The sequence below is a fragment of the Leuciscus leuciscus genome, assembly GCF_965113295.1.
Source record: "Leuciscus leuciscus genome assembly, chromosome: 11".
Lineage (NCBI taxonomy): Eukaryota > Metazoa > Chordata > Actinopteri > Cypriniformes > Leuciscidae > Leuciscus > Leuciscus leuciscus.
Window position 1 is genome coordinate 23009669 of NC_138735.1, and position 22012 is coordinate 23031680.

Below are 22012 nucleotides of genomic sequence, written 5' to 3' on the forward strand. Positions count from 1 at the left end.
TAGAACAAATCTCCTTAAGGTCTCTGAACTAAATATAGTGCTTTCATGTAAAAAATCTGGTTAATTACTTGGCATGTTACTCAATACTTACATTTAATGCTCCAGTTTTCTCTTTTTGTCTCATAATATAAAACTTCTGTACCAAAACGGCTCTAAATGCTCCTCTAAATCTACATTGCTAATATTTAAATGGCTTTACCAAGTCATTATGTATCAAAGGTCATTATGTCAAAATCTGCATGTTTTGTAAATATTTCCTTTTCTATTTTTTTCTACACGCCAATATTGTCAACACTAGAAAGCTGCGAGTGCAAGCATTCCTTAATACTGTAAATCCTGACATGTGAAGAAATATGAATTATATACGTGTGTGTGTGTGCACTGTAAAAAGGTTTTCAAGCAGTACTTCATCCAATTAATAATTTGTCTTTCAATTCAGTTTACCATTATTTGTTTTATTTTTCAAATAATATTTTTTTCGTTCAAAACATAGTTAAATATAAATATTTTTCATCAAGAGCTCAAATAAGAAATATTTGTTTCGACGAATGTACAATTTCAAGGTTACACACAGGATTGCGCATGGGCATTAAACACAAATCTTCTCGACGACAACGACCACGTCAGCAGACCGCTGTAACCGCTCTTCTACGTTCCGTGGATCACTTTGCTGCTCCAGAGAGAATCAGATTTCATCGCGGATAAACTGAAGTAAGTGAAACAAACAACCATTTAAATGTGCTGCTGTATATTTAGAAGCCTGTACAAGACATGTTGCTCTGCCGAATTTATCTGTTAGATATCGTTATGTAACTTACGTTAGTTTAAAAATGTGTTAGCTAGCTTAGTTTACACTTGGCAAGTTAACGTTAATGTGTCGACGTTAATCAATTCCTGACCGATTACAAAAGGGAACATATACGTTTACCCCTGGCTTATTTTGATTTTACAATGGTAATTAACGTGAACGTTTAATCATTGAACATAACGTTATCTCGATGCAGCGTCATAATAACGACGTTCTCTGGTTAAAACCATAGAAACCTGATCAACAATTAAGGAGCTGAAGTACATGTAAAAGGACTGACGTTCACTTGTGATTAATGGTAACGTTATCTAACACGTATGACTGTCGACACTCACAATGGTCATTTAATTATGGATTGTATGCATAGAAAGTATTGCTGCATTGGCGCCAATCGGTTGATGTCGGTTGGTTTTCAAAAAAGTGTAGTAGCAGCTACTAGCCACCAGAGGACACTGGGGTGGCAGACATTTTTTCGTGGCGTTAGTAATAGGATTGACACACTATTGAATCATATATTATAATAATTATTATATCAACTGATAACGTATATTGTGCTAAAGTTTGTTGACCATAATGTACCCTCATGCCAAATTTGTACTATCTTGATGCAGGATACTGACACCGATACAAAGAGCACTGAAATATCTCATCCATATGGGAGAAACAGTGGAGGACCTCATCAAAGATTTCCTGGTAAGGAAAGATTACTTTAGAGATGTGAAAATGCTAGATATGGCTGTCCACTTCAAAATTAGCCATCAGACTATGTTCAGATATATGTCTGATAACAGTCTGAAGGCTAATTTCAAATATAGAAACAATTACTTTCAGCTAAAATCAGAGTCCCATGTGCTGGAAAGTTTGTGCAACTTATACTTATATGTCAACAACAAATTGGAGTAAATTTTATAATTAGTTAGAAGTATTAGTATTATGTAAACTAATTTGGGGGGAAACCCAAGCTGTATTGATTCCTTATTCTTTTTTTCTTTTTCTTTTCTCCTTCCTAAATTCTTTTCCAGGTGTTGGAGAAGGAAGAGGCTGAAAACACTCTTCAGAAGAAACCATGGAAATATTTGTCATCAGAGATGCACAAGCTGTATACCCACAAACATTGGAATCATACTTGAGGGTCAAGAGGTTCTGAGGGACTTGCTGTCTGTCGCAAATGTTGAAAAAGTTGAAAATCTGACACGAAATTGTGGATGTGTGGAAGTAATGTATATAATAATTTAATAAATATCGATTTAATGAAAATGATGTGTCTTTTTTATTTGATTTTGGACAAGATTAATTAATGTTCCTTAATGGGAAATATGTTTTATTGAATCCATATCTTTTTGTTTGTTTAAAATAAATAATTTCTATTAACTTGTATTTTTAAAAATGAGAAATAATTGTATTATTAAATCAATATCTATTTAATTGGAGAAAACAAATAATTTCTAATACATATTTATTAAATGAGAATTTTTGTTTTGATTAAATCTATATATTTTTGTTTAGATCAAAAATAGAATTTAAATTAATTGATTTTTTTCAACAAGAAAAATATGCTTTGTGCCAAGTTTTATAAAATAGTTTTCATAGACATAGAAAATATTGGTAAGGGCAAGTTATTTATTTTTCATTGGCTCAAGTTATAAAATATAGATGTGAACCATTACCCTAAAATTTTTTAATTGGATGAATGAAAATATTTTTTCAGTGTGTGTGTGTGTGTGTGTGTATATATATATATATATATATATATATATATATATATATATATATAAACATACATACATATACAATATAGCCTGTTAAACTGTTTTATTTATATATCTTAAAAAATATATATTTTTGTTGTTATTAAGTATCATCATATTTGATACATCAGTCCTTCATGGCTCATATAGTATGATTTAGGAAAATATGGAGGAAAAAAAAGTTTTATTCAGAGGCCCAAACTGAGCAAAAAATTCTCAATTTTGCTGATATTTATGTGGACAAAACGTCAGATGATTTAATGTAAACCAATGAGATCTTTATAATAGTATAGAAGACTACTTGAACAAAATGAAGTAAGATGATGCTTAGTTTGATGATCAAAGTGGGGGACAAAACATAATGCATACAACCCAATAATAATTTTTTTCAGCAAAGCTTTGATCATGTTGATAGTTTTGAGGCCTTAATTTTGAGAAATTTGGGTTTCAAATAAGATACAGTAGGCTTTATAGAGTTAATAACCCCCTGTGTGTGTATGACTGACCGGTATGACTGACCTATTATGAGCAATTATCGATAAAATTTAAATTAACAGGGTCTATTCTTGCTCTCACCACAACTAATGTGTTCATTGTGCTTTCACCTGATATTGGCTTAAACAAACACAGTAGTAGATCGATGGTGCTGATTCAAAGGTGAAATAGGAGGAGGATTATTCATAGTCATGACATTTCAGTAAAACATTGTTTTTACCAAAATATGTTGGCATTTTATAATCAGTACAAGCTATACAATTAGTCCAGTGAAGTGTCAGGTGGCGCATAGGGAGTTGTGTGAGATGAACACTGACCTTTTACAGGACAACTGAGATGGGAAGAGCAGAGAATGGATAACTAAATAGTTTCATGTTTTAATGAAGCGTCTAATTAACTCTGAGAGTCTTTATAAAGACCTGGAGACTCATGCACTACATAATAGCTTATGCATTATGATAAAATTACCATGTCCGTTAAGCTCGGTTGTGCTAACCTTATTATCAAAGGATGAGGTAGCATTTTTATTCTAGACCAGGCTACCTTGACAGTGCTTCAAACAAAAGAATTACATTTAAATGTAGTTGTGATTAATAATCTCCCGTATAATAATCTATCATTCGTTTTTGTTATAGAGAACTGTTTCATGAATAATGTGTGCATATATATATATACACTACCGTTTCAAACTTTGAGTTCTGTACGAATTTTAAATGTTTTTTTTTTCTTTTTCTCACCAAAGGATACATTTTTTTTTTATCAAAAATACAGTAAAAACAGTAATTTTGTGAAACAAAGTAACATTTTTTATATATATTTTAAATTAATTCCTGTTATGACAAAGCGAATTTTCAGCAGTCTCCAGTGTCACGTGATCCTTCAGAAATCATTATAATATGCTTCCAATAATAAATTGTGTCTCCTGTACACACAACTTTCTTTAAATAATGATACTTATATTAGCCACAAGGTGGCGCTCTTTGATTAGATACAAAAGTTCTCCCTTTTCTCGTATTAGCGGTATTGGTGAATTGCATGGCTAGATTCCAAACTAAATGGGTCTTACCAGGTTAACAGAAAGTCATCTCCTCCATCTCTCTCCTGAAATAAGCAGACCCCTCATAATATTCAAAAAGCTTCAAAAGCAATCAGATAACATAGCTATAAGCTATCCATGCCAAGTGTGCATTAAACTGACTGAGGCAGCAGGAATTAATCAATCGACAACAATAAATATAGAAAACTCACACCGTCTTATCTGAATGTGACAGTGTGACCGCTTGTTTAATACCAACAGCTGCTTTGCATGTCCAGTCAGATATTTTTAGGGGTGACAAGCACAGAGGAGACTTGCACACAAGATTTTAAAAGGCAAAAGGACAACAGCTCAAGCTATCACTCCACACAAATCACTGTAAAGGACACACTTTGATGGCCAGGTAGGACAAAACATGCTTGTCTATTCCTGAAATTTATGCTTGCCTAAATGCTTTTTCATTGTAACACAACAGATTTGATCACATGGCTCTTGCGATGAAGAGTGCATGGATAGCTGTGCTTTTTGTGATAATGGCAGCCAGACTGGGCGTCCCTCAGGAGGAGAACACAGAGCTGGCTGAGCAGGACAGCAGGGAACCTTGTGCCCGCTGGATGAGGGGTGTTTCTGGAACCCCAGGGTTCAATGGAATCCCCGGGCGGGATGGACGTGATGGGCATGAGGGGGACAAGGGAGATATCGGAGATCCAGGTGATTCATTGGCAGACTCCTAATAGTATTAAGTGCCCATGACAAGTACACTTAAACCACACTTCACAGGGGGGTCAGCGTCAGCGATGCCATAGAACAGGGTTCCTCAAATCTGGTCCTGGAGGGCCACCGCCCTGCGGAGTTTAGTTAGAGCCGTATCAAACACACCTAAACAAGCTAGTCAAGGTCTTCAGAGTTAAATTGCAAGTAGGTGAGTTTGATCATGGTTTGAGCTAAACTCAGCAGGACAGTGGCCCTCCAGGCCTCCACTATTTGGGTTCCCCAAAGAACCTTTCAGTGAACAGTTCTTAAAGGAACCTTTTTTTGTGGAATGTAAGGTTCCATAGATGTTAAAAGTTCTTCATGGAACCATCAATGCCACTAAAGAACCTTTATCAACACAACAAATCACAGTATCGACCATTTGCAAGGCATGTTCATGACCCGAAAAGAGAAAAAGTCACACAAGTTCAACAAAAACATCACAGGTTAACCAGTAATTATCGAAATGGGTCAAATTGACCCGCAACATAAATCGGAGAAACACACTAAAAATAATTTGTGAGTGAATATACCTTTGTGGACTCTTCTGTAAACGAGAGACAATGTTTGTCTGAAAAAAAAAAAAAACTGACGTTCACATTGTCAGATTTTGGGAATGACAACTGCATTTACGTAGTGTGCGAGTCTCGAAATGTCCCGTTCACTCTTACAGTAGCGTCTCGAATATTGTCTGTATGAATGCGCAATGGGAGTCAAGCCCACATTTTTTTTACCAGTAGCCATAGCGACAGTGACCAATCAGTGGAGTTTATATCTGGCTGGAGAGTGGAACATTTGAGTCACGCGTAGAAAACAAAACTGACGGGAGCAGCTCTGGTGGACAACAGTGACTGGATTTAAAACTCTCATATTTCTGTCACTGTATGTTACCGAAAAGAAAACCACATGAAAACTCGCAACACACGTTAGACATGCATTTGTGCTGTGCAGAGTGGCTCTCTCACTGTATGACGTGACACACAGATAGTTTTCCAGTCCAGTGTTCCGTTCACACAGTGCATGTTTTCCTACAATGTGGATGTGTATGAGTCCTGAAAATTTACAGGTGTGAGTTTGGTTATAGAATGTAGTTATCACTTCCATATAACTGAACTGTGTGTGAACGTAAGGCCTCAAATTCAGGACTGACAACGTATTTTACTGCTGTGTGAACGTGGCCTAAGTCTCTTCAATTATCTTTGTCAAGGCTCCAAGGGACCAAATGGAGAGCCAGGTGAACCAGGGGATGAGGGATGTGCAGGCAAAAGAGGATTTCCTGGAAACCCAGGTCTGAAAGGAGAAAGTGGAGAGGGTTCCTTCCCCTACCACTCTGCTTTTAGCATGGGACTTATAGGTAAAATCAGCCCCACTAGTGGAGCTCCAATCCGCTTTACAAAGACGTTCTACAATGAGCAGCACCACTACGATGACATCTCCGGAAAGTTTCGTTGTGCAATCCCTGGGATCTACTACTTCACATATCACCTCACTATCAACGGGAAGGAGACCAAGGTAGCAATGTTCCAAAATGGCCGGACTGTGGCCTTCACTCTTGACCAGTTCCACAACGGAAATCTAGATCAGGCCTCCGGAGGGACGATTTTAAATCTGTCTGCTGGAGATGAGGTTTGGCTTCAGTTGTATGATGACATATTTGATGAAGGGATTTATGCTGATATCAACAATGACTCCACCTTCACTGGTTTCCTTTTGACTCCTAAAATCTTAAGCAACCCATTTGACAACCGCAGACGATGACACCATCTGTATTTGTATCCATATTTTCACTTAATCTCATTGAACAGTTTAATGCAGTATGCAAAGATTATTTGCAGTGTGTTTTTTTTTAAACTGTCATAAGCCCTGTCTTTTTTAGATTTATAGGCCAGATTACAGGGAGTCTGTCTGCCCACCCACTAAATGTCACATCTAGCCAACTGGCTTCCTTTCAACACAGCAGTGTAGTTTAGCACACATCATCCTAGCAGATATTTTAATCAATGTTCAAGGTCAGTATATGTCATCATACATGCTGAGCTATGACCTTATAATTATAGTTTTGTTTAGAATGTGAGTTGGGGTGTAAAATACTTGCAATCTTGTACGTTGTAGAACTATTTAATTGCTGTTAGGATTGTTTTTAATTAACCAAAATAGCTTCACAGCTGATGAGAATTTATATTTATTAATGTTAATTAGGCGGTTTCTGTGCCACAACTTTAACTGTGTTCTAGAATTTGAAGAAACCTCTTCATTATGGAATGATTTAGCATCTCTCTAAACTCCCAAAGCGGTTAACTGAAAAATCCTGCAAATTATAAGACTGCTAAAGTTTAAACTGTGAAAGCAGTATATGTACTGGTGGGGTGCTTATTAAATATGGATTTGTATGCTAATTTAGTGCAGGCTATTTCATTATTTTTGAGTGTGTGCATGTCAATTTCCATTCAATTCAGTTGACGTTTTTTTGTATAGCGCTTTCCACATTTCACAATCGTTTCAAAGCAGCTTTACAGAAAATGAATGAAAGTGTCCATAATTAGTTTATTGCATTGCTCTGTGAATGACAATAGGAGTTGTGGCATACTAGTTCACTTGTATGATAGTCCAATCAAAATAAAAAAAATTCTGCCAAAAGCCTTTTAAAAAAATAATGTTATTTCATTTATTTGTATTAAATTGAAAAACTCTTTGTTTGTTAAATTAGGTAGTTTGTCAGTAGTAATCATACATTTGCAAAGAAAAATAGCTCAAGATCTTTAAAGCTTTTATTTGAAACATTCAAAGAAAAACATCTTACAAATATGCAAACAAATCACAAAGCATCAATTTGGCAATTTAAAAAAGAATACAAATAAGCAAGGTCCCAGAAGTTCATTAAATATTAATCTGAAGGGAGATTGTCTGGTGAATCTAACCAAAATGGGAGAGGTGATCATGATTACAGTATATTCAAGGACACTATTGATCTTGTATACACTTTGTTTGGCTTATTTTTCCCTCCACAAAGATATGAAGAGCTAGGAAGAGTGCTCCTCCATTAGAAAATAGAGCAGTCAATCTCCTAGAGAAGCTGCGACACACAACCAGGTTACATGGGCTTAAAGAATCAGTAAGAAACAAAAAAACAATCCCTATACAAGTGCTGTCAAACTCCAGAGCTAGGAAATTTCAGCAGCTCTCGAAAATATTGTGTGAACCAAGTGAAATCCTGTGAAACTTATGTGCACCTTTTCTACAAGTGTGCATTTCAATATTTATCTATTTATCTACACATTCTGTCCTGATCTACTATTTTTGGCATACATTGTCACAGGGATTTATTTATTTCTGTAGTCTCCATTGTAGGCACGGTGGTCATCCTGGCCAGGATACCGACCACCATATCCTCTCAGGACATCCTGAAAACTAGGCGCTCCTGGTTCCTGGGCGCCGTATCCTGCATATGGATCCTCTTGTCCACTCATGTAGTATTGCTGCTGGTCATAGCCTGGGGTCTCAGGGTAGGACTCTTCTCGATGCTGGGGGACCTCCTCATGGGATTGCTCCTGAGCTGGATGCTCCTCTCGTGGTGAAGGACTAGCGGGTTCGGCCGCCTCGTGGCGGCGCAAGCGGCAGTTTCTGTCATACTCTGGGTCGCAGTCAGGATCAGGCTCGACCACCCCATTTCTGGATCCATCAGCATTCAGGTGAGGCTCGTAGGCTTCGGCCGGGTAGGACGTCTGTCTGTGCACAGCACGACCGGGCTCGTTTTGGGAACCCAGTGGGAAACACTCTTCATCATACCCGATGAAACAGTCATATCCCTCTTTGGTCTTCCCGCGAGGTCCCAAAGGATGTTGAGATTCCTCCGGTTGGTGCCTTGGAGGCTGGAACTGTGTAGGCAGGTGTCTTCGCAGGTCAGCCCCAGCAGATGCATCTCGGTACATGGCGTAAGGGTCATGACGAGGGCTCGGAGGTGCCCGCATGGCACCGGCTTCAGAGGCGGGCTCGTCCTTCAGATCTTCAGAGGCCAAGCTTCCAAACCTTGTGGCTGTCAGAGGGTTGCAGTTATTATCATAGAGAGGGTTGCAGGATCTTTCCAAGCCAGAAGGTGGGGCTTCGTGGTTCTGCGAGGATGCCAGAGCAGCAGCATAAGCACAGTATGGGTCAACCCGAGGGTCACAATGGGGATACCGCATATACAGACTAGACGGCGCCTTCTGAGCCAGATGGGGTACGCAGTAAGGATCTGTCTTAGGGTCGCAGCCGAGATGGGCGTAGGATGGGGCCGGTGCAGTAGCGGGCTTGTATCCGTAAGCAGCACGGAGGTGGTACTGGAGACACTCAACATCTTCTGCATCACAGATGCGCAACAACTCAGCTCTCTTCTCAGCTGACAGGAAGGGTTGCACCAGTGGAGAGTAGTAGTAGTAATTGGAACGTGGATCCTTCACCACAGGAGTGTGGAGGTAAGCTGGGGCTTTCACTGGAGCAGGGGCTTTCACTGGAGCAGGGGCTTTGACAGGAGCTGGGGCCGGAGCCAAGTAGGGGTAATATGAGTTTCCCTTTGAGTACATGCAATACGGGTCTCTGTAAGGGTCACAAGACTTGACTGGGGCAGGCGCTGGTGCCTCAGCCTTGGGCTTGGATCTGCTGGTGTACGAGGCCACGCAGTTTGGGTCATCAGACTCGGCACAAGACTTGTAGATGTCGCCTAGGTGCTGCAGGTACAACTTGTAGGAACTGCGTGACTCAGCCCGATTCTTGTTCTGCAAGTAAGCCAGATAGACACGATCCAGCTCTGCAACCTGAAAGTTGACAACGAATGATCTTGATTAAGTACTTGGATTATATAACCAACATAAAATACATAAGTAGCCTGAATCATACCCTAACTTTTTATAGTTTTAAATTTCTAGTAAGTATTTTCACGTGATGGCCAATAAGCGATAAATGGCCAATATTAAAGATTTTTGTATAAAAACAAATAAATGAAAAACAAATGATAAAATGAAAAAAAAATGGAAAAAAAAGTGAATATAGACATCCCAACATTATACTTTGCAGAATTAAAAATGGACATTATTAAATGATTTAATAGTTCAACTTTTAGTGAGCATTAGAAGATGGCAAAATGAACAATCTAAATGTAAAAATGCATGACGACCCATGGGCGTTTAAAAATCATTGGTTGTTACTGATAAATGAAAAAATATCGGCCAGTAAACAATATGGAAGGTACCGATTATATTGGGCATTCCTCAGATTAACCTATGCAAAAACTATGAACGCTTGTTGTAGATCCTGCAGGTGGACTGTGTTTTCCTGTTTAGTTCACAATATGCTGTACTCACTCCCTCTTGGTTCCCATTGTCAGTGAAGTATTTGTACCAGCTCCAGAAGTCAGAGTGCTGCTTGTACCAACTGATGTTTCTCCTGTTGCGGATTAGTCTCTTTGAGACTTCCTCAACACCTGCCTTTTCATCGCTTCCATCTGGCAGAAATATTATGTGTTAGTTAATTGTACATATCTAACATTCACACACAGATTATACTGTAGCTATACAACAGATATATGGATTGAATTTGAGACTCAATAAAGACTGACAGAACAAGCCATACTAACCGTCTCCTTTTAAACGCTGGGTCACAGGGCCAGCCAACAGAAGCTCTGATAAAGAAGAAGAGTAGAGAGAGAAAAAAATGAGGGGGTCCAAGTCTCAACCAGATGTTGCCTTTGTCAAAAGACAGAGTAGAAAATGCTTACAGACAGTAAAGACCCAATGAGCTGAGGGCAGCAGGATGCAGTTTTACAAGTTGTGTGGGGGAAGGGAAGTTGGTAATATACAGGGGTTTGTAGGAAATTAATCTTCAAACAGTGCACATCAGCACTTTGATGCCTGGCAGGGGGCTGCAGTAACTTGGCTCATACAAGCAAAAGCTATAAAATCTACAAAGGGAAGGAGCCTATATACCTACAGGTGAACCTAATTATCCTAGCATCAGAAAATGGCTGAACTTACACCTTTTCCATCTTATCTCTCTGAAGGTAACGTTCATCTCTGCTGGAATGGAGACGAGGGGATCACGGATGTGTAGTTTACCATGAGGTGATCTCAGTGTCTTATTTGATGTAGGTAAAGGAAATGTTACTCTTTCAGAGGATCAGCAAGTTTATTTTTATGAGCTTGTAAACTGCTGCCACATCTGGAAACCTGGTGCACTTAAGAGTTTTGCTGACAACCGTTAATCATTTTATCAGTTGCAGAGCAAAGAGCAAAGGACTCAGAAACCCGACACCCCCTCGTTTGATACAGGACTTTTTGGGGAATTTCAATCAGAAGATACAAAGTCATAAAGCTTCTAAAACAGATCTGGTATTTTATCATATAACTACTAAAAATAAGGATTTATACGTAATTTTTTTTTTTTTTTTTTTTTTACTATCAGGAAAACCACAGAACAGATTTTATTAACATGAAAAAATTATTCAGATATCTCACCTGGTAATAATAACGTTGCTAACAGCAACACATTGAAGATGGAAGATCGAGCCATTCTTAACCTTCCTGATTCCTTTGGATAAACAACATTAATTATAGCATTTATTTGCATTTTCATAAGCTTTCATATCCATACTTTAACATGATGAACCTCAATCAAGATGATTATGAAAGTTGTTATGAGAAAAAGCTTCCTTTTGCTCCTTGATATTTTATGATCTACATTTGAAAATTTGGAGATGGAGAATTTATCAAGTAGGAAAAGAAAACTTTTAAATTTTGCATTTAGACATAATTTGACAAATAATTTACTCTGTATGGTCGATTACCAGTTCATTATTTGTTGTTACATGTAACAAATGCCTGTATACAAAGAAAATGAAGTTTTTTTCCAGTGGGACCTGTGTGACATTCAAGGTAAGTTCAACAAACATTGCATTTACACATTCAAGCTCTTTACACTATCTCATCATATTCCTGTCAATGTCAGTATTTTTGCTGGCGCAGCTTTCAAGATGAACAGAAACAATACATTTGAAATGTTTTCTTATCAATATGTTCAATGCGTTTTCTTAATCGCATAATAAGTAAAAGGATTTTCTTATTAGAAGAATTTGGTGCATTCTGTTAGCATAGTAAAAATTGGAGCACGTCTGCATATTGTTAATGTACAATTGCTTTATAATCAGATATATAAGAGTCTGTGTCTTACCCGTGTTAGGATGTGGCGACGTGAACCGCTGAAGAGACAGCCGACTGGGCCTGGAAGTTCAGCTCCACAGCTGACTGACTGGAAGAGGAAGGTGAGTCAATCCCCTCGTGTACTAGTCTCAACACACCCCTGTACACCGACTGTGCCACCGTTAGAACCTGGCCACAATTTAAACCCAACCTTGATCATTAAAAACAAAAAAGGTGTATCCCATGGGGCCAAGAACACACTGCTTCCAACACTACCATTGGCTTTCTCTGGCCAAGCAAGTCAACCAATCAGATGTTGTAATTATAGACCGACACAGCAGGAGAGAAAAGAACATCAACTGTTTCTCATTTAGAAGGTTCTATTCCTAAACTAGATGCTTTCAAAATTGAGAATGCAAAGAAAGCATATTTGGTAACTTTACATTAGCTTTCAGTTACTAAATAATTTTATTTTATTTTTTATTTATGAGAACCAATAACAAATCTAAATTTGTTTTTGAGTATAATCAGGCTAATATGCTTGCAGTTTACATTTTGTCATTAGCAACTGGGAACGTCCTATACATGTCTTAACATTGTTGAGTATATGGAGGAGGACACTCCCATTAAGGTTTCATCAAGCAACGATTCTTGTTATCTTCAGCTAACAGAATAACAGACATTAAACAAATCTCTATATACTGAATATTGTCACAGACGAAATGCACTGAACCGTCAAGTGCAGCAAACTTTGTAAAACCCCTCATGGGGAATTTTTCATACGCACATCTGCCAAGCTCCAGCTCAATCCATCATCCCATAATTAACTGCACAGAATGACATTAAAAGTGATCTTTCACAATTAAAACCCTGTTTGTGATGCAGATTAAGAGTTAAAGGGATAGTTCACCCAAAAATTGAACATTTTGTCATCATTTACTCAACCTCACGACCACTTTTTGGGTGAACTATCCCTTTAAAGTATGCTCTTTTTTTAAATCATCTAACATGAATATAAACCGATTATCAAGCGAGTTCGGATATACACAAGCAGAAAAATATTTTCATGTCAATGTCAGAGCGTAAAACATCTGTGCTTTATGTTAACAGTGAATCGCACATGTAATTATGCACACTTACAGGTGTTCAGGAATGTGCAAAAACCTACAATCAGGGCTAGAAACAGATTTCAGCCTAGGGAAAAAAACGTTTATAATAATTCCAACTTTTGACTTGGAATGTCTGGGATTTTTTAAATGTGGAAACATCTGGAAAAGGGAAGACTTTGTATTGCACACAAGTTTATTAATGAACTGAAGAATTAACAAATGCTACATCACTCACTTAAATGCAAAACAATGAACATTTTATACAATGGAGAAAATCGTCCTTTTTCGTCCTCTTCATCACAGAATATCATCGTCATCAAATAGATCTTCAAAATCTGTGGAGAAAGAGAAGTGTTAAGGAGTAGCACAACACCGAAAAAAGATATGAATACAGTACTTTTAATTGTCAAATTAACCTGAATATGAAGAGCTTTTTTTTTTTTTTTACGTGTTTATCAAATAGTCTGCACAAATATCCATCTCTGACATGGTGTTCCTAAAATAAGGATATGAGCTCATTTTGGGATCTCTGGGTTATTTTCCGTGAAGCTTTCAAAAATAATAGCTTGCCTGATAAAAACGCCCCTGACTGACACGTGTTCAGCTACTTCAAGCGCTGCAGATGGATACAGGGGCCATAAGAGGGAAAACCTGCTGCGCTGGAGCCAATGAACCCCAATAAAAGCACTTTACATGGGCTCAGTTTCATACCTGCTTTACTCTTTAACTGCCTGCTTTTTTGGGTCATCCTGTGCCAAGCTGAAACTACCTTTACTATCAGCATATAGAGGAGGCGGAAACGTATAAAGAAAATTGTAGAGTATGCATGCTAAAGCACTTTGCAATATTCTGTTGCCAAGCAAACAAAAAAAAAACATACATACATATATACATCAGGGTTATTATCGTTAAGTAAGACTATTGAAAACATTTATAATTGAAATAAAATGAAATAAAATATAAATATTAGTTGAATATATAACATATACTCTCACACATGCATATATAGTCCATAAACACAAACACACTATACATGTGTGTGTGCACTGTGCATATATACAGGACTGTGCAAAAGTCTTAGGCATGTTAATACACCCCCCCCTTCCCCCTTCCCCCTTCCCCCCTTCCCCAAAAATGGTTTTAAGTCAGTTATTTATATCTTTTGCAGTAGTGTGTCAGTAGGAAATATCAGTTTACATTTCCAAACATTCTTTTTGCCATTAATTGTAATAATCCAGTGAGATTTGTGTATGCACAAGGAATCTGACAACAGCCTGTATGATCTCATCTCACCATCATCGAGTCCGTCTGTGATTACATGAAGAAACAGAAAAAACGGAGACAAACTAAATCCAGAAGAACTGCGGGAACGTCTCCGAGATGCTTGAAGAAACCTTCCTGCAAAGCTACAGGACTGTGAAAAGTACTGGCACTTGTGTTAAAATGCTGTAAAGTGAGAATGCTTTCAAAAATAACATCACAAATTGAATTTATTTTGGATTTAACTTCTATTAACTAATTCAAATCAATATATGGTGTAACGACCCTTTGCGTTTAAAACGGCTTTTGTCCAGGTACACTTGCGCATAGTTTTTCAGGTAGCTTTGCAGGAAGGTTTCTTCAAGCATCTTGGAGACGTTCCCGCTGTTCTTCTGGATTTAGTCTGTCTCAGTTTTTTCTGTTTCTTCATTTAATCCCAGACGGACTCGATGATGGTGAGATCAGATCATACAGGCTGTTGTCAGACTCCTTGTGCATACACAAATCTCACTGGATTATTACAATTAATGGCAAAAAGAATGTTTTATTAACATGCCTAAGACTTTTGCACAGTACTGTATTTATGAGGGTTTTCTGTTAATTGACAAAGTTGCAATAAAATAAAATATGAATATTATTTGAAAGACAAACTACACAGAAATTAGAAATGTTGCCTTGGCAAAAAGCTTAAATAAGTTTAAGTTGAAGCACTACAAGTATGACCTGGACATAAATAAAAACTAAACTTAAACTGAAAATAAATAAATAAATAAATAATATTTAAATCAATTTAAAAAAAACTAATAAAATGACAAAAGCACATAACGAAATTGCTCAAATTAACATGAAAACTAAAAATATAAAAATAAAAGCCAATTCAAAATGTCAATAAAACTTTAATCAAACTAACATAAAACGGATACACATACCACCTGATTTAACCCATAAATATCATAAACATAAAAAATTGAGCCATACTAAAGATCATATGGAGATACAAATAAAATTGTAAGCAGACAAAACACCTGATTTCAATGTAGAATTTAAAAATAGTCATTTCCAGGCCTGAAAAAAGTAAATAAATATTGAACATTTGTAGGTTTTGTACATAAAACAAAATCTTGCCCAGGAATTTCCATTAAAATAATTTCTAGTAATGACAAACCATTGGACATGTAAAATAAAGTAACTGATCAACGTATTCATTGTCAGATAATTGAGTAATAAATGGAGTTTGTGAGTCTCACCATTAAAAAAGTCTGAGTGTACAGCCTTCTCATTGGCGGCCAGATCCATCAGCAGTCCAGTGCTGCCCCCTGCCTGTCAACACACACACAGCACTACTACACACTGGCCTCACATTTACTCAATAATGTACTTTAAACGAACAAGGTCATACTTTTTAGAACAAATAATACTCCATAAACATCTACAAAACATGTATTGAATAAATACTAATGAGACAGTGGAAATTGGGGAAATTGGACTTATGTACTAGCTGGAAGAAAGATTGGCTACACATAATAGCTACGTTACGCTGTGGTTTATACAGATTTAAATGAAATGACACATAAATCTGTTCGATCACATATATTTGAGTTTTTTTTAGCGTATGTAAACTTAAAGATACACGTCTTATCATAGAATTTCGTACTGAGAACCATGTGTAAACACCAACCTCATCCAGGTCCACATACGGTCCAGCTCCCTCGGGGAACATTTCATCAACTGCTGGCTTCATAACTTCAGCGCGAGTATTTAAAAAAACAAAACAGCGATGAATAAATGTTAAAATGGTGTGTTTTTCAGCTCGCTGTCAAATTCACCAAAAACAACCCGTTCGTTGTGTCCCTCTGTTTCCGGTGGTGTTTCGATTCGCGATGTCCGATTCGTGAATGAATCTTTCTTTTGAGTCGGATCTTTTTTAATAACCTGTTTCAAAAGTCGATTTGAATGATTTCTTCACACAAAACGTTTTCAATACATGTGCATGAATGCAAACTGTATTTCTAATTGACTGGCATAATTATATATTTTTTTAAATAGCTTAATTATGGCCCCAAGTACACATGACAATAAAAATCTTATTAATACACTACCTAATCGAAAATAAATAGCATTATAATAAAAAATCAACAGCCATATGAGGCTACATGTGGTTTTACATGACTAGCAATATTTCATCTAGAGCATGAAATATGCCAGTCGCTAGGGTCCACATGATGCCGTAAAACGCATCGAACCACTTCTTTAAAACGAACGGTTCAAAGGAATCGATTCGTGGATTTTTTAATATTTTTTTTTAGGCTTCATATTACTAGTTGTGTTACATCAAAATGTAACCGGCTGGAAAACGGGTCCTACTGGCTCGGTTGGAGAACTGGTCCCCACAGTTTATTGTAGACTTTGTAGTGTTTAAAAAAAGGTATTAAAATAGTTTCTGTAAATCGGGATGACACTTTTGTTTTATTTCTTACATTTCCTATAGGCCTATATGATATGCAAAATACATCACAATCATGCACTCTGAAGCTGTTAATGAAACATTACAATGAAACGGTGAATCCTAAATATGCCTTTTTATTAATAGTAATGGCACAAGTTTCATCATTATAAGGCTATACGTGTTTTTAGTAATATTTCAATAACCATCTTTAGTTTCTAGTGACAGAAACTAAACTATGATTGATAAACAAATGACATCCACTTAGTGCTCATGTTACTCTGCCACTTCATATCCCAGCGTGTCTCCCAGATGCTGATGGGCGAAGAATGTTCTGGCCATGTCATTGATCTGCTCGTAGGCTCCAATGCTGCGGAAGTATTCCACATAGTTCCAGAAATCTGAGGTGGAATATGACCAGTAGGGCACAGCCGGGGGGTTTTCATAGGGTACTATGTGAGAGAAAGAAAAATAGAGCTTGTGTATTTCTGCTGAATTCTTGCATTCCAGAATTCCTGATGATGTGTAACTGCAGAAGTTATGTCTAAATGTGCCTCTTTGTGTCCTCAGACTGGCAAACACGACAATACACTTAATATAGTGAATATATAATTATAAAACAGCATCAACATTTCATACAATCCAATTATGTGTTCAAACAAAAGCTTCATTGTGCATTTTTTAAATGCTACTATTAATACATACTGGCTAAAAGTGTGTAAACAAAATGATAAATAGTCTGTTTACCCCCTTCAGGAATGAATCTGGCACCTGTGGAAGGAGAAAGTAGAGGAAGTGTGAATGAAATCCCTTACAAAGAGCTGATTCAGGCATAGAGAACTGAGGATCTCCTGAGGGATTCAAGAAATGTGTGCATTTCCTCCTCAAATATTATTCCTAACTATGCCCACACTTGTCCTGGTGAACACATGCAGCTCAAGTCTTTAGTGCTTTTAATATTAACATGGTATTGCATTGTTTTCCTTTAAACATGTATTCCAGTTTGCTTATTTGACAAATAGCAAGTGTATGTCTAATAAAATCGGTCTTTTTTCATTCTCATATTCTGAAAATCATGAAGTAGTGTTCAAAGCAAATATCTAGCCTACAATGTCCAGAGATAGTTATATGAGGAATATACACTACTTACTGCTGAGATTATTAGCAAGAAAACACAGCAAGAAAACCCAAAAAAGCACACTCCACTTCATCTTTCCCTGAAAAAAAAAACTTTTACTAATTACAATTAAGGTTAAAATATAACATTGAAAAATAGGTAAACTTTTGCTATACTGCATTCACGCATTCCTCATAATTGGGTTGGAAATAAACAGCATTACCTCCTTTGCTGCACTGATTGCACGAGGTCCGGCAGTTTCTGCGAGCTAAAAGATTTTGTGCTTCCCAGGTTCTGCACGGACTGGACCCTGAGTTCAGGAAAGTTTTGTCCCCTCCCAAACTAGATCTACATCATTGAAACCACCCTAAGACCGTCTATGATATGCATTTCAAATCAAATAGGTTTATGCATCATTCCATATAAAAAAAATTAAAAAAAACGTTAGATTCCAAGAACATAATTCAGTTTTTAATTAATTAATATTCCAATAGAAATCTAAACACCAAGCATTCCAAAAGGCATAGAAAATACACTTTTGAGGACCAATGAACATGTGCAGAACAGACAGGACTTTAGTATATTCACAAAATAAACACCTGTTTATTAAAATCATTAATGACATGCAAAACTGGAAACTTCATTGGCAAAAGGTTATGCTTTTATTTATTTTTCAAGAGGTGCAAAAATATGTATAGAGCAATATATAGCATTCTGGGTTCAGCAGTTTTATGCAACAGGAGTAGTTTTATAATGATAATTTAAGTCGTTTTCATTCATAATAGAGATAGTGAAGGCACAAACTTTTCTGAACCAAAATGATATATTTCAGTTTTCACTGTTTAAAAAGGACCATCGCATCCTTGCTGATCTGTGGGTATCATTTTGCTCACGTCGATGTTGTCACGTGAGAAGATCTCTTTGGCGTGGTAGACGGCCTCTGCGGGCAGAATGCGTGAGCGTGAGAGGATCCAGGCATAGTCCACGTGAAACAGCCTGAGAACATCAGTGCACGAATAAACAAGAGAAATGCTGTTGTAGTCGGTGGACAGGATCCAGTATGGGGCGTAGGGTGTGACTGAAAAAGAATTTCACAGAAAGTGAATTTTACAAAATGAGCAATTCACACTTGAAAACAATAAGAGATTCTAATGTTCTAGATTTGAAAACATTGATAGACTTACAGTAGGAGAAACTGACTCCAAGCTTTGCTGGCTCCCTCATGTCCTGAACGACTGCTGTGCCCTCTGCTTTTCTTATTTTTCCTTTGCTGTTTTATATAAATACATGGATAAATGATTGTGACGAAAACTTTATTTAGAAGTCAAAAGACTTGATTTAGTCAGTAAATTACTCACTATGTCTGAACATTGAGAACTTCGATGGTGTTGTCAGGTCTTAGCGAGTAGTTTGCCTCAATGCACTTGCCTTTCTCAAAGGATGCTGGGAGCTTTTCGATCTCATACCACTTTCCAAGGTACTTGAAATGAAAGGTAGAGCTCATATAAGCAGACAGTACAATGTTAAGAACACAAGTACACTCAAAAATAAAAATTCAGTAATTTTTTCACCCTCATGTCATTCCAAACCAAACAAAAGAAGAGCATTCGGATTTGGAAGTACAAGAGGATGAGTAAAAAATGAAAGTTTTGGGGGGTGAACTATATATTTAAAATTCTATATGTTTATATGAAGAGTTCAGATGCAAAAGCCTCTAAATGCCATTTGAAATTTTCTCATAGAATGATCATTTTTATCAACCTCGTATATTTAAGTTCAGTAATTTCACTTAAATGACAATTAATAGGTAATCTTTATTGCCATTTAAGTGAAAATATTGAATTTAAATATACGAACTTGATAAAAATGATCATTCTATGAGAAAATTTCAGATGGCATTTAGAGGCTTTTGCATCTGAACTCTTCATATATTCCTACCTTGTTTATTTCAAAGTTTGGCTGTACCATTGGTGTTGGGCAGGGGCCCCAACGAAAAGTCTGAGCAGAAGCCAAGGGAAGCAGAAGAGGTATGAGCAACACAATCATGGCCTTCATCATGTCAAGAACTGCTGTCTCAGCTGTGACGAGAAAGTTATGGAGTCATGAGCTCAAGTGCATCATGTTGTGACATTGACAGTGTTAAAGGGATATTTGTATGAATTCTGCACAATGGCTTGTTATAGAAAATGCATAACGTACGTGCTATTGTCTAATTCCAGTAAGGGCTGGTGAGCCAATAGGCCTATTGCCTAATCCTAGTCACCCTACCATCATAATGCTATCTCACGACCAATTCGTACGAATTAGAATTCGTACGAGTGATAAAAAGGTGGCTAATTCGTACGACCTCACTCGTACGAATTTGTACGATTTGTCTAAACCCACGTGATGGGTAGGTTTAGGGGCGGGGTCAGGGGTAGGTCATTCGTATGAATTCATACGAATTGGGCAATTCGTAAAATATGTACGATTTGGCAAAAATCGTACTAGTTCGTACGAGTGAGGTATGAATTCGTACGAATTAGCCACCTCGTAGAATTCGTACGAATCGCCGTGAGATCAGGCTGAGCTAGCCTATGTGTACCGGTGGGTCATAGATGTTGTAGGCTATAGGTATAACACTGGTAAACACTGTAAAAACAACTTGCATTTGGGAGAGAAAAAAAAAGAAAAGAAAAAAACTCGCTTATCGTTAATTGTTTCTCCCGGTGTCTCTCGCGTTTTTAAATTGGCGTTTCAAGTTAACAGAAATTCTTTTAAAGTCGCACCTGGAGATTTCGCTGCTCTACGTCTCACGTTTCTCCGTGTGAACCTGAGAAATGTAGCATGTGGAGATTTTTAGACGCCTTTTGTTTTGAATGGCATGTTTTTTTTTTCTAAAGCTGTCAAACCTGCTGGACCCGTTTGCAAAAACACAAATCAGTGGCGTACACGTGCACTATGTAATGTTATAGAACTCTGTGGTTACGAATTTTTTTGAATAGCTATCACATATTGATTAAATTACTGAGGAATATAGGCCTGTATATACATTTTACTGTAATGTTTTTGTTAAACAGGCTACATTAAATCATATAAATGAAGTTTGTTGGATAAAATCAATACTGTTTATTTTTTTATATATTTTTTTTTTATGAAGGTGGTAGCCCTACAATTCCTTACCAAACACAGGTTCACAATACACAGAACACAATACAAGTATAGACAGAAAATAATAAAATGTAAAGAATTATGATAACATATCATGATATAAATATTTAAAAAATCACAAAAGATATCACAAAACAGGCATAATAACAATGCAAAGTAAATGGATACCTGTCTCAGAGAAAGATGTTGTTGGTCACAGAGCTGAAGGTGTTGAGTGTGCGCTGGAACACTAACAATGTGCTGATAAGAGAGGAGGAGACACTCATAATAGACTGAGATTGTGTTGTAACAAGAAGCAGCTGATTATGTAAATAGATATCATGGGAGTAGTAGTGCAGAGACAATGTGTGTGCTGTTTGTGTCTCTTTATTTGTCATTTTTACATAAACCTTTCCTATTCAAACAATGACAGAATGGTTTAGTAATGTGGATCAGGTGACCTTATTTATCAAGGTAATTTTCAGCAGTTTCATTCCCTTATTCGTTCATCAAACTGACAATCAGACTTTCCCAAGGGCTGTGACATTAAATTATGTAATTCTTGAGTCCTCCACTGCTCGTGATGAACAAATGGCAGCATAACCTGTTTTAGAGTGATATAACCATGGTAGGCTTAAGTATTATTACAAAACAAATATTACTAATAATGTTATATAAGTAGTAAACGTATATTATATCTCAGTATAGCTTCACCACATTTTTTGGTTTAATGTCCACTTGGTGATGTAAATGCCACTGCTGGTTAATTGCTTGATCAAAATCAATAGCAAATTTACAAAAGGTGTTTTCACAAAACCTTGTGTTAAAATCTTGTTAAACCCTATAGGTTTTAACCCCGGGTTAACAATAATAAATCTCCCTGACGGCCACAAATTATACAATATCAAAAGATTTTTGGATAGTGAGCGAAATTAGTTTTTTGCTGGG

At 37.0% G+C, this 22012-nt stretch overlaps 5 protein-coding genes and 1 long non-coding RNA gene across 6 annotated transcripts; 2 read left to right on the forward strand and 4 right to left on the reverse strand.

The window, feature by feature from the left end:
- Positions 1-530: 530 nt before the first annotated feature.
- On the forward strand, positions 531-2132 carry LOC309509645. Its single transcript, XR_014209966.1, has 3 exons — positions 531-711; positions 1420-1501; positions 1831-2132. It is a non-coding gene; the product is annotated as an uncharacterized lncRNA (long non-coding RNA).
- A 2247-nt stretch (positions 2133-4379) lies between these two features.
- adipoqa (adiponectin, C1Q and collagen domain containing, a) lies at positions 4380-6916 on the forward strand. Its single transcript, XM_082183362.1, has 3 exons — positions 4380-4490; positions 4563-4798; positions 6048-6916. The coding sequence occupies exons 1-3, from the start codon at positions 4483-4485 to the stop codon at positions 6596-6598; spliced, it is 795 nt and encodes a 264-aa protein (XP_082039488.1). The 5' UTR covers positions 4380-4482; the 3' UTR covers positions 6599-6916.
- Positions 6917-7595: 679 nt separating this feature from the next.
- and1 (actinodin1) lies at positions 7596-13143 on the reverse strand. Its single transcript, XM_082183361.1, has 5 exons — positions 12038-13143; positions 11326-11398; positions 10449-10493; positions 10177-10316; positions 7596-9630 (listed from the first exon to the last, which is right to left on the reverse strand). The coding sequence occupies exons 2-5, from the start codon at positions 11378-11380 to the stop codon at positions 8161-8163; spliced, it is 1710 nt and encodes a 569-aa protein (XP_082039487.1). The 5' UTR covers positions 11381-11398; positions 12038-13143; the 3' UTR covers positions 7596-8160.
- Positions 13144-13287: 144 nt separating this feature from the next.
- Positions 13288-16255, reverse strand: cops9 (COP9 signalosome subunit 9). The gene is made up of 3 exons (XM_082183363.1): positions 16054-16255; positions 15623-15695; positions 13288-13450 (listed from the first exon to the last, which is right to left on the reverse strand). The coding sequence occupies exons 1-3, from the start codon at positions 16114-16116 to the stop codon at positions 13413-13415; spliced, it is 174 nt and encodes a 57-aa protein (XP_082039489.1). The 5' UTR covers positions 16117-16255; the 3' UTR covers positions 13288-13412.
- A 571-nt stretch (positions 16256-16826) lies between these two features.
- Positions 16827-18244, reverse strand: otos (otospiralin). The gene is made up of 4 exons (XM_082183379.1): positions 18159-18244; positions 17969-18035; positions 17566-17589; positions 16827-17270 (listed from the first exon to the last, which is right to left on the reverse strand). The coding sequence occupies exons 2-4, from the start codon at positions 18027-18029 to the stop codon at positions 17095-17097; spliced, it is 261 nt and encodes an 86-aa protein (XP_082039505.1). The 5' UTR covers positions 18030-18035; positions 18159-18244; the 3' UTR covers positions 16827-17094.
- Positions 18245-18384: 140 nt separating this feature from the next.
- Positions 18385-21344, reverse strand: apodb (apolipoprotein Db). The gene is made up of 5 exons (XM_082183378.1): positions 21254-21344; positions 19874-20013; positions 19294-19415; positions 19120-19205; positions 18385-19013 (listed from the first exon to the last, which is right to left on the reverse strand). The coding sequence occupies exons 2-5, from the start codon at positions 19991-19993 to the stop codon at positions 18778-18780; spliced, it is 564 nt and encodes a 187-aa protein (XP_082039504.1). The 5' UTR covers positions 19994-20013; positions 21254-21344; the 3' UTR covers positions 18385-18777.
- Positions 21345-22012: the final 668 nt, after the last annotated feature.